The sequence below is a fragment of the Ceratotherium simum genome, chromosome 2 (genome assembly GCF_057802395.1).
Source record: "Ceratotherium simum simum isolate JZ-2026a chromosome 2, ASM5780239v1, whole genome shotgun sequence".
In the NCBI taxonomy this organism is placed as follows: domain Eukaryota; kingdom Metazoa; phylum Chordata; class Mammalia; order Perissodactyla; family Rhinocerotidae; genus Ceratotherium; species Ceratotherium simum.
Genome location: NC_141901.1, coordinates 54,184,181 through 54,211,062, shown reverse-complemented (window position 1 = coordinate 54,211,062; position 26,882 = coordinate 54,184,181). Strand labels below are relative to the sequence as shown.

Sequence of the window (26,882 nt, the reverse complement as noted above, 5' to 3'; positions counted from 1 at the left end):
TGCAAGATATTGTGGCCGTGTTTTTCCATCTACCACAAATTATTATAAATTTTAAATTTAATCATTGAATTCATTTTCTAATGTTAAATTTTACTTAATATGGAGCTAAAAGCTGTTGATTTGGGGAATCTAACAATATAGTTTTAGTCAAATATGAGAAACAAAAATTTCACAGTGAAAAAATGTCTTAGGAAATAAAAGAGAGGCTGGCCTGGTGGCACAAGTGGTTAAGTGCATGCGCTACACTGTGGTGGCCTGGGGTTCGCTGGTCCGGATCCCGGGCGTGCACCAATGCACCGCTTGTCAGGCCATGCTGTGGCAGCGTCCCATATAAAGTGGAGGAAGATGGGCATGGATGTTAGCCCAGCGCCAGTCTTCCTCAGCAAAAAGAGGAAGATTGGCAGATGTTAGCTCAGGGCCAATCTTCCTCACAAAAAAAAAAAAAAAGTTATGTTTTCCAAATTTTGTATCCTCTGTGATGTAAAACAGATAAGGAGATGCTCGTTTTTATAAAAAGTTGGGTAAAAATAAGGGGGGAAATTCATTGAATACAGTTTTTGTTGTTTAGAATGTCGACTTAAGCATTATTTTATGAGATCATTACTATTAATGTTTTTATCATCTTTATGGGTTTTTTTCACATATTACAGAATATAATAGAATGTAATATAACTAAAACATAAGAGCAATTAATAGTTTCCCATGAATTAATTTATAATAATAATAATGTATTGCCAAGCACTGTGCTAATTACATTTGTGTAAAATTTCACTTTATTTATTTAACAACTATCTATATTGAGTATCTACTGTGATTCTTACACTGTGCCAAGACTTGGACCTATTACTCTGAACAAGTAGACGTGGTCTCTACATATTGCCATACCCTAGATGAGAATCAAGAAAGGTTCTATAAAGAAACTTTCTAAGCCTGGATTTGAAGAACGCGTAGGAGTTAGCTGAGGTAAGAGTGGGAAAGGGAATAGGAAGTCTTCCAGGGAAAGGAATGGCTTGGGCAAAAGGCCTTGGAGGTAAGTGAGTACAAGGAACATTAAAAGAATTGAAAAAAATTTATTATGGCTAAAGCCTAGAAGGTGAAAAGGGTGAGGCAAGAAAGAAGCTGGAGAGGGAGAGTCTGGATTCTATGCCAGGAATCATGGGAAACCATTGATGGGTTTAGAGATTTTTTTCCTTAGATTATTGTTTTAGAAAAGTCACTGGCTGCAGTTCGGGCAAGGGGTGTGGGATTGACCCCAGGGAGAAGGGTTGACCCCAGGAGACCAACAATACAGGCCTTGGATAATGATATGAATTAGATGAGTGTGAGAATGAATAAAAGTATATAAATCCTAGAAGTATTTAGGAGATGGAATCAGCCAGATTTGGTGATGATGTGGAGTAGAGGAAGGAACTCAAGATGACTGACTCTTAGGTTGCTGGCTTGGAGTGCTGTGGATGAATAGGGAGCATGGGGGGAGGAACAGGTGGGGAAAGTTATCCTTGCACAGGACTTGCTACTATATCCCAACTGTATTTCCAGGCTGAATACCTGGATCTCATTTTTGTATTCTCTAGTATTTTCAATGACATTTCTAATATCAGTTCATAAAAGTATTGACTCTTGTTCAGTAAAATTCATTCAAATGTAGCAATGCTGCCGTAACCTGAATTTATACCTTGCATCTGAAAGAAAGATTTTTAGCATGCATTCCTTAATAGATACAAACTTAGTGCTGTGTTTCTGTAGTGAATTTCATTAAAGCAGTTTACTTACTGCTTAATTTTTTGAAATTACTTGAAGAGAGTAATGTCTAAGATGCAATATGTGAATACCTGTCTTAAGCCTTAAGCCTTTGATTCATTAATCTAAAATAATTTCATAATTAATATTTGTCCAAGTTTTTAAAATAGAGTTCATTAAAAGAACTTTAAAAAATTGTTTCTGTGTTTTTATTGTCCTTCATGACTCTAGTAGGTAGAATATTAGTTTACATTTGTGCTAGGGAAAAAAAATATTTAAGATAGCTCTGTAAAAATGTAGTCTATCATTGGTGGATTTGTCTCTCCTTCAAATGTTAAGTAATGATAATTGAGGTTTAAAAGAAGAAATAACTGTTGTATCTTGGAAAGTTAAGCTTTCTTTGACACTAAAATTTTTGTAGTCTTTGTAGTTTTGAATTTCATAGCTATCCATAGATTTTATTAAAGTAGATTTCCTCATCCTACATTATTGTCCTACTTTCACCTAGGAATGTTAACTTGCCTAAAATTTTCTGATCCTCGTTCTAGAAGGTACAATACATTCAATAGTCTGTTTCTCCCGTATGTTCTTTATAGACTGAATTTTCTATTATTCTCAATATTTTGTAAGTTTAAAAACACTTTACAACCTATTTTTTTCTTGTTTTGTTTTTTTTTTTTCCTTAGGCACTACAAGGGCCCCCAGGGATGGGGAAGTACCAGGGGTGGACTATAATTTCATTTCTGTTGAACAGTTCAAAGCACTGGAAGAGAGTGGAGCATTATTAGAAAGTGGAACGTATGATGGTATGTCCCCAAATGTTGACAACAACAGCACTCAGAAAACTATCTGAATGACTGGCATTATTCCAGAGGGAATTTGATTAGTAAAATACCATTTTTTAAAAAAGCTTTTTCTGTTGGTCTTTGGGAAAATTTTGTTTTTATTAGGAAATTTTAATTAATTGAAATGGGATTAAACAATAAGCAAAAGCATTCCATCATATTATAAAGTTGATTGTGAACAATATAGTAAAATCATTCAAACTGCTAGTTTGCATATTTCATAGTAATTCGCATTCATCATATGAACTCAACAGGTATTTTTTGATTGCTTTCTGTTTGTGGTTGGGAATCCAAATATTGTACACTTTAAAAAAATCTATTTACAGCTTGACTATCTTGGAGAAGAGATAATACAGACTGGGGAGGGGGAAACAACAAAAACAGAATGATTGGTTTTCATATCTCTTTCCTCTACCCACTTGGTTCTAGGAAGTACAGATTTAAGATCAATTTCAATTTTTAAATGATTCTATTTTAGATCCTTTTTTCCCCTTTATCTAACATTCTTCACTGGCAAGCTTATCCACTCCCATGGCACCCTATACTTTTCCATCATTGCTTTATCATGCTATTATAATTGACTTTTCCACAAGCTCCATGAAGGCAGACATCATGTCTTTCTTATTCAATATTATCTTCAGTGCCTAGAGATGGTTTCAGTAAATATCTAACCTTGAATTCAGCATATCCAAAAATGCATTTGTGTTCTATCCAAAAGAGTAATTCTTCATAATTTCTCTCTTTGGCTGCACTATGAGCTCAAAACAGTGGAGTCATAATTTATTTCCTTCTTTTTCCCACAGTTCCCATCCAATCTGTTACCAAATCTAGTCATTTCTTCCTTTGTAGCAGCTTTCACGATGCCTTTCTTTTCACTTTCGTCACCTCATTGTAGGCCCACTGGACTAGCTCGTGTCTAGGCTGTTGTAGGTGATCTCATTTGTTCCAGCTTCTTCCCTCTGTCCAGTCCACCCTGCCCATTACTACCATGCTAGTCTTCCTCAAGCACAGCTCTGGTCATGTCTCTCTCCTCCTGAGAATCTTCAGTGATTTCCTTTTGCCTGCTAACTTTGACCCAACTACCCTTGCTGGGCTCAGCTCCCATGACTCATTCATTCATTCATTTATTTGATCCTTCTTTATTCATCCAACAATGCATTTATTAAGTACCTACTATGTGCCAAGCACTATAAGAGGGACTAGTGATACTGTGATGAACAATGTTGAAATGATACTGCCTTAATAAATCCCATATCTTAGTGGGGAAGGCAGTCAAAAAACAAACAAACAAAATAACTATAAATTGAGATATTATGAAGGAAACAAAAACAGGGATTTAAAGAAAACAATAGGAATGTCTTATTTAGATAACGTGGCCAGTGAAGACTTCTCAGAGGAAATGACAGCTACTTATTTTTTATTTTTATGGAAATAGCCTACTCTCATTCACTTCCCTCTTATAGGCAACCATTCTGATATGTTTAATATGTATGTTTTTGTTTGTATGTGTTCTTGCAAAATGTGTATTGTGTCTTGTGTGCATGCATTTATTAGTTACATCTGGACTGTGTTATATATTTCATTCAGTTTTTAACTATTTTCACTTATTACTATGTTTTTTTGGATTCATCCATGTTGCTATACTGTATTTGCCTGTAATTCATTGCTTTTTAACTGTTGCATAGTACTCCATGTTGTGAATCCACTGCATTTTACTTAACGGTTCTGCTAGTGATGGACTTCCAGATGGCCTCCAACTCGCCATCACCACAGATAAAGCTGCAACAAACGTTCTAACACACGTCTTCTTATGGACCTGTGTGAGAATGTTTGTGCAATATATATACCCAGGAACAGAACTGTTGGGTTATAAGGTATACATATACTTAATCTGATGAAGTAGTTTTGGATAGCCTTGCAGTCTACATTCCTACCAGCAGTGCATGAGGATTTGGTTCTGGAGCTATAGTAATGACTCCACATCCTCATCAACACTTGGCATTATCCAGCTTTGTAATTTTGCCATTCTGGTGGTTGTAGAAATAGTATCTCGTTTTAATTTTAGTTTCTCTTGTAGTCAGAGAGTTTGAGCATCTTTTCATATGCTTGTTAGTTTTTTGGACTCCTGCAAATTGTCTGTTCATTTGCTTTGTCCATTTTTTAACAAGTGGGATCTCAATCACGTTCCAGTTTGTAGACATTCCTTAGATATTTAAATAGTTATTTAGATATTAATCCCTTATTGGATATAGATATTTTCTCCCGTTCTGTCACCTAAAACCTTGTCCTGTGTTTCTTCATTAAACAGAAATCCTTAATTTTTGTCTAACAGATTTATCACTGTTTTCCCTATGATTTGTGCTTTTGAAGTTTTGTTTAAGAAATCCTTCTCTGCCCTTAGATCACAAAGATATTCTCCTACATTTTCTTTTGTTAAGAACATGGTATATGACAAAGTGGCATATTATATATTATTAATTACTGTTGCTCAATTCAAAGGAAATGCAAATTGAAGTACCAGTCATATACCATTTCACACCCATCAGATTGCAAAAATTTTGAAGTCTGATAATTGTGGGAAATGGAAACTCCCATACACAGCTGGCAAGAGTATAAAATGATACAATTGCTTTGGAGAGCTTCTTGGTGATAGCTAGTAAATTCGAAGGTGCACAGAACTCTGACCCAGCAGTTCCCTCTCTATATGCCTACTCTAGAGAAGCCCTAGTCTATGTGCATATGTAGACATGTACCAGAATAGTCGTTATAGCACTATTTAAAACAGTGAGAGAATGCAAACAACTCTCTTTTAGTAGGAGAATGAGTAAAATACATTTTACTTTGTTCATAAAAATGGATTATACAGCAGTTAAATGAACTAAAATCTACAATGTATCAATAGGAATAAGTCTTAGAAATATAATTGTATGGAAAAAAGTTGCAAAAGGGTATGTACAGTATACTGTTTAGAAAAAAGATATAAAATGTTATAAAAACACTTTATGAAAACAACAGTATTTATATGTTATGTATGTGTATACATATGTCTTAGATGTACACGTATGCAGAGAAATGACACATCTCAACTTCAGGATAACTCAGGGAGAGAGGGGGAATGATGGAGACAAGAAGTTAAGGCTCTCACTGTATATGTGACCATATATGTATGTCCTTAAAGAGAAAAAGAAAGGAGACCTGAAAGGAATCTGGTGAAAGTTAATATTTGGAGGATGTATGTATAAATAAATAAATAAGTAAATAAATAAGGATGTTTCTAATACTATTGTCTGTGATTTTATATATGTTTAAAATATTTAGTAGTTGATAGTTCTATTGTAAAAATGAAAAAGCCTTCAGAAAAGAAAAAGAAAAAGAAAAAGCTCCAAAACAGCTTCCAAAAGATGAAAAACTTTTTCTGTTAATAACTATAGTCAGGGTTCACAAACCTTATAGTTTTATACCTTGCTGTATCTGACATATTGATATTTACCAACAACTCAAGAAAAATAGATCCAATTTACCTGTAACCAATGCTAGTTTCCTTTTTTAATCTAAGCCCAATAATTTTTTTTAAATAAGGAAACTGCCGGAATTTATTATGAGGTCCTAAAATCTTAGTAGTGATTATGGATAGCAATCATAATATCCTGGATTTTTCTAATCTTCACCCTAGAAAAAGTTAAACTTCCTTGAGTTGGATAATAATTACTAAAAATACACAGTAAAATGTGTTTCTAGTAAAACTACCATCTTTAGAAAAAGTAGACTTTTTACTTTTGTCATGGTATATCCAAATTCCTTGGTAGTGTGATTATTGGACATAATATAGAAAAAATAGAGATCCTAGAGCGTCCCATTCCCCAGCAAAACCTCTATTTAGAGCATTCCTGTGCCCTCTGCCCCAGAGAAGTGTGAACTGGCTTTTTCACTGATTCTTTGCTTTACTTGTGGGCCAGAAAGTTTGCAGACATCCTTTTAGTCTGTTTTCATAGGAATCTTTGCAGAATCCATCTGCCTGACAGGAGTAACTCCGTTTCAAACATGGGTTTGGAAGCAAGGGAGTAGTTGAGTGGCGAGAGGCAAGATGTACTGGAAAAGTTTTTTAGTTTGATTTCATTGTTTTGTCTTGAGTACTTTAGTGACCATTACTGCCCCAAATCAAATTTTCGAAGAATTCACCTTAATGCTTTCCCCCTCAAAGCACACATGACTTAAGGTAAACTATGGTATTTGTAGATTTGCCTCAGTGTCATGGTGAACAACCTATGCCTTTTTTCATCTAGGAAAAATAATCCAGTAAATACCACATCAATTTACCTTATGTGAATGAGCATCTTAATTACCTCCTTAGGAGCCAAGAAATTTGATTAGAATATGTGACTTAAAAAAAAAAAAGAAAAGAAGAAGATCATGAGTATTTTACTCCTTAACCATATTTATCTTTCTATGATGTTAGTATAGTGATGGATATAAGATCAAAACCAGCAGGAGCCACAAACTGTTAATGTAGCTAGACCTACTGAGTGCTTTCCCATTGTATTTGGCTGCCTAATGGGAACTGCATGACAAATTGAGAAGATATTCAGTTGTTTTCATTCTATTCTGGAACGTTTATTTTTACTGTAAAAGTTACTGATCTTCAAGACTTAACATATTAAAGTATTTCATGCTTTCCTAAGAGTAAGCCAATATCGAATTATGCTAATAATGTCTCTATTTGTTCAATAAATTGTCACATAAAATAATATAATTAGAATGCTCAAAAACTTTTAAAAATTACTTTTATATAAACAGCCTACATTTCCACACAGACTGGTTAATCCTTAGCTTTATCCTTTGCCCACATATTTCCTCATTTTACCAAAATAGTTCATTATGTTACATATCAGAACAAAATTATTTTAGTTTTCTCCTCCTTAATTCCCACTTTTTTTGCCAATTAGTCTTACATGAGAGCATTGATGCATTTAAATTCACAAATTAGGCCCTAATTTAGAACCCATGCAAAGCAAGCCCTGTAAGAATAAATAATCTACATGCATAAAGTCAACTTCCTGGCTTTGGTACAAATAGTATTAGAATGTTAGATAATGTTAGATAATACATGGTGAAGGGCATTTGAGAAGTTAGTTTTTTCTGTTCTTTCTACCTCCTCCTGTCCCAAGAAGTGTTTTGGCCTCCTTATGGCCAATGGTAGGTATTCAAAAACTTCAGTATAAGATAACAGGGCCGAGACACACTAGGTCATATTGTTCTGACTCTCGATTCACTGTTAGTACTTTCAGCTGCTGTTATTTTCTTCACTTCAGGAAACTTCTATGGAACCCCCAAGCCTCCAGCAGAACCCAGCCCTTTCCAGCCAGATCCGGTTGATCAGGTCCTCTTTGATAATGAGTTTGACACAGAATCCCAAAGAAAACGAACTACATCTGTCAGCAAGATGGAAAGAATGGACAGTTCTCTTCCTGAAGAGGAAGAAGATGAAGACAAGGAAGCTATTAATGGCAGTGGAAATGCAGGTTTGTAAATAGGTGAATGATTTCTAACTGATCTTCCAGATTGCCTTTAACATGACACTGAATTGGAATTAGTACAAGTTTTTACAAAAACTATGTGAAAGATAATTCCATATTCATATGCAAAAGCAAGTCATGGGATTCTAATTTTTTTAAAGGTTTTGTGTGGAACAAAGTGTATCTCTGTCGATCACCTTATAAGCTGGAGTTGCCCCCAGTGGCAATTTTGATAAATCAATAATAAGCTATCATTAGTAGTAATATAATATACCATTACCTTGCTGCTTAAAAGACTTGAGATTCATTTCTGATGCTGGAATGTAGGAATCTTGTTGGCCTAAGTCCTACTTTACAGGCTATGAACGAAATGTAGATGTTTTAAGATACAGTCATGTGCTGCATAACAATGTTTTGATCAATGATGGACCGCATATACGACGGTGGTCCCGTAAGATTAATACCATAGAGCCTAGGTGTGTAGGAGGCTGTACCATCTAGGTTTGTGTAAGTACACTCTACGATATTTGCACAGTGACAAAAAATGACACATTTCTCAGAATGTATCCCTGTCATTAAGTGACTCGTGACTATATAGCCTTCAACCAAACCAAAGTACAGAAGTTTGGAAATATGCTAGTAAAAATTATCTGAAAAGTTTGTTAGCAATATTTTGGGTTTAAATTCTGAATCTCTCAAAGAAAACTTCCAAGTTCGACTCTCATATTTTTCATTAAATGCAAAACCGACAGAATTTAGTGGTGGAGAGAGAACTTTCTCCTTTTGAGTACCCCTAAATAATGTGGTGATTGCTTAGGAGATTCTTACACTTCAAATTGAGAGTATAAGTAGGAAACCACAGAATCACAGCAGAACTAATTTCAGCGCTATGTATTATAATAATTCCATTCAAAACACTAGAATATAAGCTTCATAAGGGCTGGAAGTTTTGCTCATTTTGTTCATTGTATCTCTTGCACCATAAACAGTGGCACATAGTAGAAACTAAAAAAAAATTTTATTGGTACTCAATAAATGAATGAATTTGATCATATCCCCAGATTTGCAGAACCCATTACCATATCGTTTTCTTAAAGCATCCTGACATTTTCCTTCATCAGTTATTAAAATTTGCTATATATATTGTATTCATTGTTTTAATACATTCATCGTTTGTGGCCCCCTCCAGAGTCCTGTTTTGTAGTCCTAACACATCACATAGTTATGCCACATAATAAGTTTAATGTTTAATGAATTGCCCCAATATATTTAGGTGAGAACACGTCTAAAAAGGTTTAGGTGAATTCACATCTAGTTCTTTAGAAGTTGTTAAGGGAGATCATAATATCGTAGAGCCTTTTGATGTTGATGTCAGCTTTTCTCTCCCACAAAATTAAGTCTGTTAACATTTTAAAACGCTTAAGACTGGGATTAGAAACCATGAATCTGTCCCAATGTGGGAATTTATATGTTCTCAATTTGGGGGAAAAGAAAATGTTCTTTTTTCACTTCCTAATGCAGAGCCTTTCAGTAACCATTGCAGCTCCCTGAGAGGTAAACCTATCTGTAATCTCCATAGTTTATGCTTGTCATGTAAGCCAGTGGTTAAACCAGATGTTACATACTCTTTGATGTTAATATTTAAAGGGCATGTACCCAAGAGTGTGTGGGAGGCAGTCTGTATGCTACCTCTTGTGCATAGACCATAGGACACTTCCACTGGATTATGTATTTCTTTGTAAGAAAAAATATTCTGAATATTTTAATGAAAAAATAATAAAAGACATGAATAAAAACCCTTGGTCTTTTCTGAATAACTGTTAACCATAGTTGTTAAGTTATTCAAAGTTGGGGAAATGTGCTTTGTGTGTTGCTTTTGAGGACTAGAATGCCCGCCTTGAAAAATCAGAAAATTGTTGGGGATGGAAGTGGGGAGAGGATAGGTAGAGGTTTGTTTGTATATACCAATGTGTATATTATTTTATATCTTGCTGAAGAATTAATGTAAAAATGCTCATATGCCCACATAGGATGACATATGTTATGTAACGATGCTAAAATTTTTCCAAGAGGTGGTGTTACATAAAAAATATTTTGAAGTCATTGACTATTAAGCAGACTCCTTTACGCAGTCACTTGGAATTATATTCAGAAAAGTATTATAGCTCATATAGTTGCTTTTGCTTTTCTGCAACGTACTTATATGTAACTCCTTTCCTGATTGATTTATACATTGGGTGCCTTTGAATTTCTATCACTTTTTCTGCCTAGAGAATAAATGGTGTGTTTCATTCAAGTTGTTCATTCAACAAATATTTATTGAGCACCTGCTCGGCTACTCAGCGCAAGGTATTGTTCCAAAAGCTGGGAATAAAGCAGTGAACGAAACAGACAAAAACCCTGTCTAATGAGCCTTACCTTCTGGTGGGAGAGAAGAATTACCCAAAATAAAGGAATAAAATAAATTTTGTTAGATGGTGCTAAAGAGAAAAACAAAGCAGAGGAAGAGAGAATAAAAAGTAGTTGTGGTCAAAGTTTGCAATTTTAGATAGAGAGACAAAGAAGACCTCACTAAGATGGGGACTGTGAAAGAAGTGAGGGAGTCAGCTCTAAATATCTGGGGGAATAAAATTCCAGCCAGAGGGTATTATACATACAAAAGCCCTGAGGTAGGAGGTGTCTGGAATATTCAGACACCAGCAAGGAAACCAATGTAGTTGGATACAATGTGGACAATATATATATATTATATATATTTTATGTGGTTGGAGCAGAGAGATGGAAGGGAATAGAATAGAATGGAATAGTAACCAATGAGGTCCATCAGATAATGATTGGGGGGGTGGTGGTGGTGGAAATGCATATTATATGGGATCTTATAGGTTATTGGAAGAATTTTGCTTTTTATTCTGAGTTGAGAAACCATTATAGGGTTTTGAGTAGAAGAGAAACATAATAAAACAGATTTTAACAGGCTCATTCTGGCTACTATGTTGAGAATAGGCAGTCAGAGGGCATGGGCATCAACAGAGATACTAGTTGGGAGGTTATTGCAGTAATTTAAGTGAGAAATGGTGGTTTGGTCCTGATGAAAGTATGAGAGGTAAGAAGTGGCCTGAGCCAATAACATTTGCTAGCAGATTGGATATAGGGTATGAGAGCAGAGTCAAAGATTTTGACTTGATATCTGGAAGAATGGAGTTGCATTTATTGAGATAAGAAAGATTTTAAAAGGAGTCAGTTTGGGTTGGGAAAGGGTGGTATCATGTTGGGATATTTAAGTTTGAGATGTCCATTTGACATCCAACTGGAAATATCATGTTTAAAGTTGGATTTAAAAGTCTACGTTCTGGTCTGAAGATAAATATTTGGACATCATCAGCATATAGCTTGTATAGAAATGACACTGAATGAGGTCACCAAGAGAGTGAGTCTAGAAAGAGAAGAAAAAAGGTCCAAGGACTGAACCCTGAGATGGCACTCCAATATATGGAGATCAGGGAGACTGAGAAGAGCCAGTGAGGTAGAAGGAATCCCAGGAGAGTACAGAGTCCTAGAAGCCTGGGGAAGAGAATGTTTCAAGGAAGAAAGTTATCAGCTATGTCAGATGCTACTGATAGCTCAAGTAAGATCGGCACTGAGAATCGATCGTTGGATTTAGCTATGTGGAGGTGATTGCTGACCTTGATAAGAGTTTTATTGTTGAGAAATCAAAAGCCTTCTTGGAGTGAGTTCCAGAGATAAATGAAAGAGTGGAAGTGGAGGTAGCAAGTATAAACTCTTTCAGGGAGGTTTGGTGTAAAGAGGAGAGAAATGGGGTGGTTGCTACGGGAGAAAAATTGTTTAATTTCTTTTTAAAGAATGGAGAAATAACTTGTTTTTATGTGGATGGATACGGTTAAGATAGGGAAGATTGGTGATACAAGAGAGCCAGAGAATTGCTCTAGGTAAGAGCGGATGGGATGTAATTTATAATTGGAGAGTGAGCCTCATCTAGAAGCACAGACAGTTTTCCATGATAACAGAAGGTAGAGTACATGGGCACAGTTGCTGTGTAGATGTGATGGTGGGAATCTGTGGAAGTTCTCTTCTGCTTACTTCTATTTGCTCAGTGTAATAGAAAACAAGGTCATCAAATGAGATTAGAGATAAAAGAGAAGTAGTAGAAGATTTAAGGAGAAGAAAGGTATGAAATGGTTATCCAGGAGGGTGTCAGAGTGAATGGACTAAAGAAATGTCCTATGATTGTCATACATCATTAAATGCCCTCTTGAGGTTAGTGATCATGAATTAAAAGTGAACTAGTCAGCGTTGTCTGTGTTCAACTACATGTGAACACTGGTGTAGAGTAGGTGGAGAGTGAGATTTAAGCAGAATTATGGCTCAGCCAGGCAAGTATGATGAAGTAAGGTTGGGGCAAAGGAATCAGGAATGATTATAATCATAAGGGAGTGATTATAGTGGTTGGTCATGGAATTTAAGTTGGGTCAGTAGGGCACTGAGGACATGGCTAGGGCATGGAGGGGAGTGAGGAACAGTGATAGGTAGTAAGTAGTAGGATTAATGGATTATTGAACTTGGTTGGATAAAGGATGGTTGGAGTGGAAGTACTATAAGGAATGATATGTAATGATATCTAAGGCCTCTTCTAAGATTCTCTGATTCTCAGGCCTTGCCTGCAAGTTGGAATTGTTACAGTTATATTTTAAGTTCCAGAAACAAGTTTTAATTGCATGAATTGTAAACTCCCTAGACAGTAACCAGATTTTAGTATTCTTACCTATATTATGGGCTTTGAGACTCTAAAAGGATTTTAATATCACCAACAGAGAATTATATTTAACAACAAGAAGTCTATTGAATATAATTTTTAAAAATTGGTGTTATTTTAAAGGCCTATGTTAAATGTGTACTAGGCAGCTTGGTATAGCAGTTAAGAGCCTGGACCACGTAGATTCAAATCCTGGCTCTGTTGTTTATTAGCTGTATAACCTTGACTAAATTACCTTAATCTCATTGTGCCTTAGTTTTCTCATCTGTAAAATGGGAATAGTAATAATATATATTCACAGGGTTGCTGTGAGGATTATGAGTTAATATATGTAAAGTGCTTAAAATAGAGCATGGCAAATAAAAGGACTGTGTAAGTGCTGCTGTGGCTGTTGTTAATAGTATTATATTGAGTGATATATATTCAGTATATACTGAATTGATTCTAGTGTTGTTTTTTGCTGCTTTCCCAGACTAGCATCAGAGGTGCTGTACAGGGTTAATGTCACTTGGCAAATGAAAAATGTCAGTTTGTTTATTTGTTTTTTCAAAAATTGTAGCAGAATGTGGACATAATAGACAAGTAAATTCGCACTAAATATTTGGCATTTTGTTAGAAACGAAGCAGGCAGTTTGAATAGGGTGCAACTTTACCTACTTTTCATGCTGTTCTCTTTTGAATAGGAGAAAACAGAGAGAGGCATTCTGAGTCATCTGATTGGATGAAGACCATCCCGAGTTACAACCAAACAAATAGCTCCATGGACTTTAGAAATTATATGATGAGAGATGAGAATCTGGAACCACTGCCCAAAAACTGGGAAATGGCCTACACTGACACAGGGATGATCTACTTCATTGAGTAAGCAAATGTCTGTATCTTTTCTAATGTGCCCTGTGACTGTGAGGCTTGTCTTAAAATTTTTTTAACCTCATTTCACCAGACTTCCATTTCTTTTTTCTTTCTTTAAAAATATTATTCATACAAGTTACAGTTGATTCTTAATCTGTTTCCCTGGATGATATTTTATTTTTATTTGAGTTGGATTTTTATTTTATTTGACCTTTGCTTTTAAAACAACAGGAGCATGAAAAACAGGTTTATCACAAATAATGAAAAATGTAAGGAATAAAGGAATAAATTTTGCTTTTTTTTTAACTTTTGGGTAGATTTTCCAACTTGAGCATTTCAAGAATTACGATCATTTATGGGGGAGCATATTTATTATCTGAGCTAAATAGTTTTAGTCCTAGGGTTTAGATTTGATGTATTCAGGCAATACAGTTAGATAATATAGGAGGAGAATATCACTGATCCTCAGAGTAATTGGTACAATATAAATTCAGAAAAAACAAAACTACTTTATGGGAAAGCACTATCAATATAAATATAGATGTATTTATAGAGATATAGAATACCATACGTATTCAATTAACCTAAAATTTTATATTGTTTGCACCTGAGAACAAATGTTATACAAGTATATCAAACAAATAATTTATTGGAAGTTTCATTATGAAGTATTTTTATATTCTCATGCAGCTGTAATTCTCATCTTTAAAATAATTTGCCCAGGGGGTGAATATGAATGGAGTAAAGTTACAGAATATAGCAATTCAATAACAGTTAAAATATTGAAGACTAGACACTAAACTCAAAGAACGTGTACTCAGAAATGAATTAGGTGTGGAAGACTTGAATCTTTTTCCTCAGTTGGTCCCAAAGTCCACATCCTTCCCAGAGAGTGAACATCTTGCTGTACCAAGTGGGATTCTAGTGTTTAAAATAGATTTTGTGTGCATGGTGTTCTTTTTACCATTGTTATAGAATGGTACATTGTTAATTATGTTATACATTTATATAAACGTTAATGACCAGGATTATACAAAACAGCCAAAATCAGGTATATTCTTCTCTGTGGACGATTTTAGGGCTTTTTCAAGGGTGATTTAGACTATTGACTTTCATGGTGACTTTAGAGGTAAACCCCCAAGAGTAAGATGGAGTGTCACTACAAGTGGCTAATACCTTTAGAAGCAGATTTTGAGGCATTGAATCTGACAGTACTTCACCCTGAAAACAGGGATAAGTTAGTCAATTATAGGACTGGAAGAAGAATTTATAAAAGAAATGTCTTTGTAGGGGAACATTATTAAAATGGATTAAAGGCCTAAATGTAAGATCTGAAACTATAAAACTCCTAGAAGAAAACGTAGGGGAAAAGCTTCCTGACATTGAATTTGGCAAGGACTTCTTGGATGTGACACCAAAAGCATAGGCAACACAAGCAAAAATAGACAAATGGGACTACATCAAACTTAAAAAACTTTTGTGCAGCAAAGGGAAACAAATCAACAGAGTGAAAAAGCAACCTAAGGAATAGGAGAAAATATTTGCAAACCATATATCTGATAAGGGGTTAATATCTAGAATATAGTTGAATGTTTTTGCTGCTAGATAAAGCTCTCTTGTTTGCTATAGCTAATGTGTTTGGTCTGAGTTACTGCTGCTGTTAAATCATGCATCTGTAAGAAAAGAATATTAATAGAGGTCTATAGTGTTTAGCTGTTATGTTTTGGGTATAGCCCCTATAGGCATTTCTTTACCTTGGGAAGTATCGGGTAATATCCTAGCAGATTGCCTACATCTGCTAATTTGGCAGTAAAAATTTTGAATCATTAACCAAAGTTAAGATTTTCTTACCTAGCAATTTTGAAGTTTGTTTAGCAAGATATGCTAAGATTTTTTTTTTCCCCCCTAAATATCTGCATGCTCCTAGGTCTCGCTGGAGTTCTGATCCTTTTCATTTTGCTAAAATTAATTTAACTGGTTTTAGTTTGGGGAAATTATCCCTCTGACAGAATGGGTAACACAGACTTTCTAGAAACAATATCAGTTTCTCATTAGATTATCCATTATTCAGCATACAAAGTGTTCCTACTACACTCTACCAACTAGTATCATACCTGGCAGTGTGTAAGAAGGGGCTGCATAGCTAGCTCTGTGAATAGCTCAGGAGTTAGAGAAAAGGTACAGAAGATATGATTAATTCCCTGAAACTGTTGGCTTCATTTCCTGAGTGGGTCAGGAAATGTAGAGGTTAGTGAGTTAATCTGATGTTAAAGACACCAAGAAAAGATAATTTGTTTACATTGTTACTCTCACGGTACTTTGATAATAACTTTAATTTACATTTTTTTGCCTTCCTGTATATTTTCTTCTATGATTTTTTCTTTCTTTAATATCCTCATATTTCAGATACTTAACTATAACGCTGTTTGTCTACTCAGCAGTGTAGTAGTTTTGTTTTAGCATTAGATCTGCTGCATGGTGACTTGGTCTGAAGCTAACTGATTGTAACCTATAATGAAATTAAACAGACACTGCTCTTTGAAAGCATCTGTGGCCTACTACATAAAAAGGGGTGTGGGGGGTATTTTTTGTTCTATGTTTTTTTTTCTGTTCAATATATGGTCCATACTGATGAAAACTTAGTTTTGTAGAGTTGAGTTTAACTAGACCCATCATTTTTGCTTGCATGTTGCAGAAACAGACACTTTAAAACTTAAATTTTATGTAACTTTATTTTATTTTAAAGAGCCCCTGTGAGGGCAGAGACTCTATCTTTATATCCCCAGCCCCCAGCACAGTGCCCACACATCATAGGCATTTAAGAAATATGGTGTTTTTTGAAGGGAGGGAGGAAGGAATTCAGCCAGCAAGCAAACAAGGTCTTCAAGCAGCTTTTTCAGCTAACTTAGTGCACAGTGTGGGGCTATGTGCTCACCCTTTGAAACATTTTGACTGCTTCAGTAGGTATATTTATTCTGTACTTGGCATTTCATCCCTTCCTTAGAGTCTTCATTCTCAAATTAGTGCCTCAAGCATTACCTTTCCTTTATGGCAGTTTTGAAGTAACAGAGGGAGAGCAATAGGATTATTGAATCAGAGGTCTACAAACGGAGCTTGAAGGAGATAAATGTTCAAACATCATGTACCTTCTAGTCACTTTTAGTCTTGGCTTTTGAAATACTTTTCTCCCTCTTTACTATTTCTAATTGAAATCTTTATTCTACAGCCACAATACCAAGACAACCACCTGGTTGGATCCTCGTCTTTGTAAGAAAGCCAAAGCACCTGAAGACTGTGAAGATGGAGGTAGAGATTCAGAAACCTTTTATACCGTACTTATTCTTTTAATCCCTGCTTGCTCTTCTTGCTTAGATAGTGAGTTTTCCAATACCCTAAACAAACTATCACGTGCATAAGCACATAGCAGCGGGTGGATATCATAATCAACCGACTCTGGTCATTATGTCATTGCATCTAATTTTATGAGAGACTTTATTTCTCTCTTTTTAAGGATTATACAGTTAAATCCTTAAAAAAAAATCTTAATAAAAGTAAATTTGCCCTTTTTTTAAACATTTGTTTTAAAGACAAACTGTTAAAATTCTAAATAAATATATTAATAAATTAGGTACATTCTCAACCAGAGGGTAGCCTCATCATTCCTATTGAGCCTTCAAAAATATATTTAATTTAGTATCACTAGGATAGATATACTTGTATCTGTAGTAGCCATTTAGAGCAACAGTAGAGACTCCATGAAATTCTCTAATATACCCCCACCCCACCCTTAACCCACACACAATTTTAACTGCTTAGTAGAAAAATTATTTCTCTAAGAATCATTAGATAATAATACTTGTCTGTCTTGTATATTACAGGTTCTGTGTAATGGTCTAGTCTTACAAATAAGTATAGAATTTTCCCCAACCAAAATTGTTTGCTATGCCTTCTTGAGTATAGGGTGCAGATGAATAAAATTTGCGTTCATTTTGTATCAGTCGTCAGAAATTATTTACCTTGGTTAAAAAATGAGGGGCTTAGAATGAGGTTCCAGTAGTCCTCCTATAGATTGAATTCCAATTTATAAAAATATTAAACAGAATTAACACAAATTTGGTTCAGCATGGTTCCAATATTAAGAATATTTCTAGGAACAAACAATTGGAAAATGGAATTATTTAAAATTATATTTGCAATGATATAAAAAAAATAGATACCTTGGAGCAAATCTACTGGAAGATGTGCAAGTCCTTTACACTAAAAACTACAAAACATCACTGAAAGAAATTAATGAAGACCTAAAATAATTGAAGAGACATACTGTGTTCCTAGATTGGATGACATAATATTGTTAATGATGTTCATTCTCCCTAAATTGATTTCTAGATTCAATACAATCCCAATCAAAATCCTAGAAGTCTATTTTGAAGAAATTGACAAGCTGATTCTAAAATATGTATGGAAAACAAAGGCTCTAGTTAGCCAAACAATCTTAAAAACGGACAAAGGTAAAGGATTTAGGCTACCAGATTTGAAGACTTACTATAAAGCTACAATAATCAAGACAGTGTGATATTGGCATAAGGATTGACAAATAGATCAGGATAGAGAATCCAGAAATAGATACGCACATATGTGATCACTTAATTTGCAGCCAAGGTGCCAAGTCAATTCGATGAGGGAAGAAAAATATCTTTAACAAATGGTGCTGGAACAACTGGATGTTCATAAGGAAAAATGAACTTCAACTACACCTCACTTCAAACACAAAAATTAATTTCAGATGGATCAAAAACCTAATCACAAAAGCTTTTGGAAGAAAACTTAGGAGAGTATCTTCATGACTTTGGGATTAGCAAAGATGGGGAGAAACAGTAACCCTTGTACATTGCTGGGCAGAATATAAAATGGTACAACTGCTTTGGAAAGCAGTTTGGCAGTTTCTTAAAAGCTTAAATATAAATTTACAATATTACCTAGCAGTTCCACTCCTAGATATCTACCCAAGAAGAATGAAAACTTATGTTCATACAAAGACTTGCATGTAAATATTCATAGGAGCAACATTCATAATAGCTAAAAAGTGGAAACAACCCAAATGTCCATCAACGAATGTATGGATAAATAAAATATGGTATAATCATATAATGGAATACTGTTCAGCAATAGAAAGAAATGAAATACTATACATGCTACAACATGAACGAACCTCAAAAATGTTAGGCTAAGTGAAAGAAACTAGACACAAAAGACCAGCTATTTTATGATTTCATTCGTATGAAATGTCTAGAATAGGCAAATCTGTAGAGACAAAGTAGATTAGTGGTTACCCGGTGCTGAGGATGGGAATAGAGATTAACTGTAAACAGCGCAAGGGATCTTATTGGGGTGATGGAAATGTTCTAAAACTGGATTGTGGTAATGGTTGCACAACTCAGTAAATTATTAAAAATCACTGAATTGTACACTTAAAACATATGACTTTTATGATATATAAATTATACCTCAATAAAAGTATTTGCCAGAGGACTTGAACAGATATTTTACAAAAGAAGATAAAACAATAGCCAATAAGAACATGAAAAGGTGCTTATCATTAGTCATCACTACAGTGATTCCTACTCCCTAGAAGGGCTAAAGTCAAATACACTGACAATACCCAAGTTTGGTGGAATTGTAGAGCAACTGGAACTTGCCCTTGTTGGTGGGGATGTAAAATTATGTGAGCACTTTGGAGCACTTTTGGCAGTTTCCTATGAGGTATTTTCTCAAGAGAAATGAAAACATTTATTCCCAAAAAGATTTTACCTGAATGATCATGACAGCCTTATTCATAATAGCTCAAACCTGGAAACATCCCAGATATCCATCAACAAGAGAATGGATAAACAATTTGTAGTATATTCATGCAGTGAAATACTACTCATCAATAAAAAGAAAAAACTATTGATAACACTCAGTGACATGGATGAATCTCAGAAACACGTTGAATAAAAGAAGCCAGACACAAAAGAATGGATACTCAATTAGCCATTATTTAAAGTCTGAGAGCAGGCAAACTCATCTATGCTGATAGAAGTCAGAAAATGAGGAGAGAGGAGGGAAGTGGGGTGATTTGAAATAATTCTCTGGAATGATGGATATATTTTCCATCTTGTTTGGGGTGGTGGTTACGCAGGCACACGCAGTTGCCAGTTTTTTATAATTGAACAAGCACTTAAATTGATTTTTTAATCATTGAGCGAGCACTTAAGATCTGTGCATTTTGTTGTATGTAAATTATACTTCAAGAAATAATTTTTAGGGCCGGCCCTGTGGCTTGGTGGTTAAGTGTGCGCGCTGCAATGCTGGTGGCCCGGGTTCGGATCCCAGGTGCACATCGAGGCACCACTTCTCCGGCCATCCTGGGGCCGAGTCCCACATACAGCAACTAGAAGGATGTGCAGCTATGACATACAACTATCTACTGGGGCTTTGGGGGGAAAAAATAAAATAAATAAAATCTTTAAAAAAAACAAACAAAAAACAACAACAAAAAAAAAAAAAAGAAATAATTTTTAAAATAATTTTTTATAACATACTTACCTTGTCTATAAGGCTTTCAACAGTAAGTTCCTCATGATGAAATCAGCCACTGTAAACTAGAGTATATAATACTATAGAAGTTGACTTTTTAGAGATTGTGAATGTAGTATTAGTCGTCTCAGACATGTCTCTTTTGCTGATCAAAATTCGTTTTCCTGCTCACTAATTGTTTCAGTTCAATTCTCTGCCTTTTCCTGTTTTCTTTTGTAGAATGTATTTATTTTCATAGCTTTAACTACCAATTTACTGTAGCTGGCCCCTTATCGGAATCTCTAGTATTGTCCTCTGTTCTGAATTCTATTTCTGTATTTCCTACTGCATTTGAGACTTTCTTTTTGGTTATCTTACTAGCACTTCAAATACACATATTTAAAACTGAATTTAACCTCTTTCTCCTAAAGTCACCCCATCCTTCTTTCTGTCATAGGTACCATCCTCATAATCTGCGCCAAAATCCTTTTACTTCTCCTCTCCTTTTGCTGTATTCCCTGTATAGTTTCCAATTCCTGTTGCTCTTTCTTTTTTCTATATTTTGCCAATATTTTGAAAAATTTCCAACATAAAGAAAAATTGAAAGAATTTTACAGTGAATACATGTATGCCCACCACTGAGATTTTACAAGGAACATTTTACTGTATTTGCTTTTTCACATAGCTGTCTATCCATCTATCCTCTATCTATTCATGCTTTTTCTTTTATATTTTATCTTCCTCTCCATTTCTGTAATCACCACACACTTGGGTTATTCTTGGTCTTTTTTCCTACAGTTACCGATCCTCCTCCAATACTATGTCCTTTGTCCCAGTGATCTCCAAGATGGTGGTGCTCAAATTATCTATTTGGGTACAGGAAGAAAATGTCAGAACTTATTTTTCGTAATGTTCCTATTGGGAAAAAAATAAATTAAGCTTCCCTGCTATTTTATATACAGATTATCGATGATGTTCTTACTCATTCCATATGTCAGATTATTACATACGCTACCCAGAGTGTCTGGAGGGAAGAATGGGTTTGGCACCCTTACTTGTGTTAAGGGCACTGTGAAGTTTTGTGGTTTACTTGTGCCCAGTTAAGTGGATTTATAGACTGTGTTCTATAGTTTTAATCCACACAAAATTGAAATATGGCTGAAGAAGATTTCTGCAAAGATACTACTGATTTAAGGTAATACAAGTATATAGCAAGCCCAAGCTAACAGTAAGAAAATGGCGGAGCTGACATGTTTAATATGTCACTTTTTTTTTTTTATATTGAGGAAGATTAGCCCTGAGCTCACATCCATTGCCAATCCTCCTCTTTTTGCTGAGGAAGATTGGCCCTGGGCTCACATCTTTACCCATCTTCCTCTACTTTATATGAGGGACGCCACCACAGCATGGCTTGATAAGCAGTGTGTAGGTCCGTGTGTGGGATCCAAACCTGGGAAACCCGGGCCACTGAAGTGGAGCACGCAAACTTAACCACAATGTCACTGGGCCAGCCCCACTTTTTTAAACCACATTGAGGTAAAATAGTGTTATTTTTTCATTTAGTCTTCATCTCCTTTGTAAAATTGTGTTTTATGTATGCTTTATTACGTACATATTAGTAGAGTAGTACATATATATCATACATATCTGTTGGTTGTCACACTGTGACAGCTATGTGTTGCTGTGATGCTGAAAGCTATGCTGCCGGTATTTCAAATACCAGCAGGGTCACCCATGGTGGACAGGTTTCAGCAGAGCTTCCAGACTAGACAGACTAGGAAGAAGGACCTCACCACCCACTTCTGAAAAAATTGGCCATAAAAACCCTATGAATAGCAGTGGAGCATTGTCTGATACAGTGCCGGAAGGTGAGACGATGGCACAAAAAGATCGGGCAGGGTTCTGCTGTGTGTACACTGGGTCACTAGGAGTTGGAATTGATTTGATGACACTAACAACGACATATATATTTATGAATAAATTTACATATCTTGTAGGTACATGTTCAAATTTTTTACTTATAAGGCTATATGATCAAAAAATTTTAGCTACATTGCCTATTAATCTTTCTAAAATAGAACTGCCTTCACACATCTCCCTTTCTCAGATACCTACGATGCTCCCTACTGTCAGCAGAATAAAGTGTAGACTCCTTGCTGACATATTAAAGATATTTTATAATTGAACCATATTCTATATTTCTTTTTCAAAGTATTTTCATGTCATAAATATGACATTTTTGTCTTTGCCTTTGCCTTTGCCTTATGCCCATTTCTTCTGCCAGGAACCAGCCTTGTTCCGTGTCCACATGGCTCATACCTCCTTATCCTTCTAAGCTCAAATCTAAAGTATAATTTCTTTGTAGCCTCCTCTGTCATTCTCTTCCAGGTCAGAAGTAGGTGTTCTCTCCTCTGTACTCAATAGTACCATATGACATATATCTATGGTAGCACTAATTGTATTGCAGTGTAACTATAAGAGCAATGATTTTGTCATGTTTCTCTATATATCCCTTTGGGAGAGACTTAAATGTTTGGAGGCATGGGAGGAAGAAAGGAGGGAAAAGAAAGAGGAAGGAAAGAAGCTACTCTATCCCCCAGATATTTTGGTCATCCTTCTTGAAAATATTTTTTAATCTCTATAAAGTTCTGGGAGGAAGCAATAAATAATAAGTCTGACTTCATTCACTAGTTTGAAGCCAATAGAGAAATAAGACACAGGAAACAGAGATGAGATTAGAATGCCAACTGACAGTGAACATGACTTTAGCCCTGCATCTGTGTGGGCTTACTAATATTTTACCCCGACAGGAGGCAGACTTAAGCATTCAGTCTCGGGCCTCTGTATTCAACTGCAGGCCTCCTCCCACAAGGCAGGCGTGGTGGAGACCAGACAAGATTGTACCCTCTCTGCCCGCAGGCTGACATCCAAAACAGCAAAAGAATCCAAGAGCCAAGCATATTGAATTCATTTTCTAGAACTCCCCAGTCAGATAAGACATTCTTTCTTGCTTGGAGAAGAAAGTCAAGGGGCTCAGACAAACTGGAAATGTTTCTCCCGTTCTTTCCCCTCTTGGAAATTTGAAAAATTGGATGAGTGTGTCCCCCTATATTCTTTACATTAAGGTGACCATATGTTTTGGTTAGCCCAGGACTAATCCAGCTTATTCCTGTTGTCCCAGCATAATTATTAATAGTATTCCCTTTTACTCTCAAAAGTGGACAGTACATTATACGGTCATCCTAATTACATCTTTCTTAAGATGGAGCAACCCAAATGGCATTCAGTATTCTAAGAATGTTCAAAACCTTTTAATATAAGGGCTGCTCTCCCATCTCCACAACTGCTATGCCTTTCTAACATTGCCTGTACCTACCTGTGGGGACCCCATAATTTGGAACCTTGAGCCTATTTGTTTTATGCTCAGCCAACCTTTACCACTTTGGCTGTATATTTGTCTCCTTCCTGAATGGGGGGAAATAGCCTCACAATAGGCTATTTCCATGCTAGGCTATATCTGACTTACATTGGTATTCTCCACAGTGCTTTCCACAGAGTAGATGCTCAAAAGGGGATAATAATAATAATATTTTAAATAGAAGTTTTTGTGGTTCAAGATATTCTCTGCATTGTGCTGAACATTTAAGATCTTCTAGGAAAACCTTACAATTTCTAAAACTTGCCCTTTCCTCCCCAGTCTTCTGATATTCAGAACTCAACTTTATCTTTATACTGTATCTGATGGTTTAATTGATGTACATATTTATCTTCCATTCAAATAAAATAATTGGTGTTTTGGTTGAATAGTTATCTTAAAAATACAACATCAAGAGTCCATTTTACTCTCAACTCACCCCTTTTCTCTTGTGATGAAAGAAAGATTAAATTTTAGTAAAGGCATTTTTTACTAAAATCTATTGAATGTTGATGTCATTTTGGAGCTTAGAGAATGATAAAAGAAAATTATCAACTGAATAGAGCTCTACAATGAAAAAACAATTGTAATTCATATATTTAAATAAGAAAAATCCTATTTTGGGAAGAGGAAAGAAAGAAAGATAAATTTATAGGCTTTAGAACCAACCAGCTGTTTGATATGCCAGAATAGTTTTGCCGTTTGAATCAACTTTTGGGGATAATGCTTTAGCTTCTAACAGAAAAATATGGTTAGGTCTTTGCTATCTCAAAAGTGAATAAACGCATTTTTTCTTGACCCTACTTCTTCCCGTAGTTCTCACACTATCTTTTTCACAACCAAGTTTCAAAAAAGAAATAAGAGCCATCTCTTCTTAAGGACACCACCTCCCGTTTCACTCTTCAGTACTACAGTACGCTGACTTTTGCCCTCTACCTTTTCAGTGAAACTGCTTTTCTTAAGGTTACCAGTAACCTTCTCATTGCCAAATTTGGTGGATTCTTTTTAGCCCTTATCTTTAGTCCCTACAGCTTTACAAAGCATTTGTTAGTGTTGACCATGCTCTCCTATTCTATCTTCTTTGACACCATTTCCTCTATTCTTACTTTCTCCGTCTGCTCTTTAAATTGTTTTAATGCTGCTAAGGTTCTATTCTCTACCTTTTCTATTCATAATTTATCTAGGTAATCTTGTCTAATGCCATAGCTTTAACTACAGTATCACCCCAATCCTTATCTTCCTATATTTTTCTTTTCAGGATTAGGTTTATATTTCCAATAGATTGTTAGATATCTCTACGAGGTATTGCACAGGCCCCTCAAATGTAAGACCTCCCAAACTGAGCTAAATCTTCTGTATACCTTCTGTTCTCGCCCTCAGCAAATGACATCACATCCTTCCAGTTCCTTGAGCCAAACACTGGTTATCATCCTCAACTTTTTCCTCACCTTATCCTCTTCATTGCAGTTAACTACCAAGTTCTATTATTTCTGACTTTAAAAGACCTGTCATCTCTTGAAAGTCCACTGATGCTAGGCACTACACTAGGCATTTTTTACATATTATCTGTTTGCTAAATGCGTTTAAATCCAAATTAATACCTCGTTCCTATTCCCCTGGCTATTTTCATAGTAAGTATTCAGTAAATATTTGATAGTGTGTCATTTTCATGCCAGAAGGGCCGTTAGCCTGGGAATCATCTTGGCCTCTTCCTTTCTTTTCTTCCTCAATCTTCATGTCAATGAGTCCTATTACTTTGGCTTCCTTGTCTCTTTTATCCATTCTTTCTCTATTCCCACTACCACTGCTTTAGTTCCAGACTTCACAATTTCTTATCTAGGTTATTAATGATTTTCTTGTTTGTCTGCCTTTATTCTCATTCCACTCCATCTGTTTCATCCTCTATTACTACTGCCCATAATCTTTCTCAAATAAATAAATTTAATCATGTCACAGTCGAGCTTAATCAGTTCCATCATCATCAAAATAAAGATCAAACTCCTTAACACAGCACTCCAGGAATGTGATTTGGTGCTTATAAGACAAGCACCTTGCATACAACCTTCACTCCAACCCTATCAAATTATTTGTAATTACTGAAAATGCCAAGCATTCTTAACACCTCCATGCTCTTTGGTCTGTCTGGAATGGTCTGCCTCTCCCCAACCCCTACTCATCCTTTAAGACATCACCCTCTTTAAAAGGCTTTCCTGATAGCTACTCTTACCAGGCAATTGGTGTCATTCCTCTGCATTCCCCAAGATATCTCGTCTTTATCTTCGTTATATGGTTTGTCTCTTCTGTCTTCCTGTTTAGACTATGAACTCCTTGAGGTCAAGAACTGTATTCTTTTTCTAACTTTTATTTTTTGCATAGGGAAGAAGGAGGGAAGAAGAAGAGAAGGAAGGAAAAATAGGAAGAAAAAAGGGAAGGAAATTAGTGAATGAACTGACCCACAGCATAGTGTATAAAATTGCTTGGTATTTTAGTCTTTCTTTTATAACCTTTCTTTAAATGTGCAAATAATAACTACTTCTTTATTTGCATTAATCTGCCCTGCAGAAAACTGGCTAATGATATCACTGGTAAGGGTTTAAAGTGATTACTAAATAACCCAGAAGGTAAATTGCCAATTTGTTTACTCTCCTAAAGAGAGGGCTATACTTTATCTGTTAGTTGCCAATTGCTTTAAGTGCTAACTAAAATGCTGAATGAACTTCCAGGTTAACACTGAAATATATTTATGTTGATCCTTTATCCTTATTAAGTATTAATACGTCCTTTTTTGTGAATTTTTCGGATATCAAATGGAATGTTTCAGCTATCTCTATAGTTCCTTCAATTCTCCAAGCTTCTTTAAAGACAAAGCATAAATCCACTTGTGGTGCAGTTGCAGAATTCATCCTTACACAGCACTATTCAGTTCCCATGCTATTTCAAGAAAATTTCTATTACAGAAAAAAATCTCTTTTGTGGAAGATCCTTAATGATAAGGCTTTGGTAATATTATTATAGAGCATTTTTTACAGATATAATCTAACAAATACTCTTATCCACGTAACAGTTGGTTGATCATAAAATATTGTACCTATTTAATTGATGATTGTTTGCTTTGTAGCTGTGGAGGATCGAAGTGAACTGAGGTGTACCTCAGTTCTTCTCAGTTGTTTTGTTCTGTTTTCACATAGTAG

General features: G+C 35.4%; 1 protein-coding gene across 6 annotated transcripts in view; it reads left to right on the top strand.

Annotated features, from left to right (window-relative positions):
- The window catches only part of MAGI3 (membrane associated guanylate kinase, WW and PDZ domain containing 3), a 234,417-nt gene that overhangs the window by 158,058 nt on the left and 49,477 nt on the right, over positions 1-26,882 (top strand). For 4 of the 6 annotated variants that reach the window (XM_087445275.1, XM_087445284.1, XM_087445280.1 and 1 more), the window contains 4 exons: positions 2,427-2,546; positions 7,895-8,104; positions 13,553-13,730; positions 16,948-17,027. In XM_087445275.1, the coding sequence (XP_087301401.1) occupies positions 2,427-2,546; positions 7,895-8,104; positions 13,553-13,730; positions 16,948-17,027 (588 nt within the window). The remainder of the gene's footprint in view (positions 1-2,426; positions 2,547-7,894; positions 8,105-13,552; positions 13,731-16,947; positions 17,028-26,882) is intronic. The other 2 variants (XM_087445293.1, XM_087445289.1) reach the window with 1 other exon arrangement.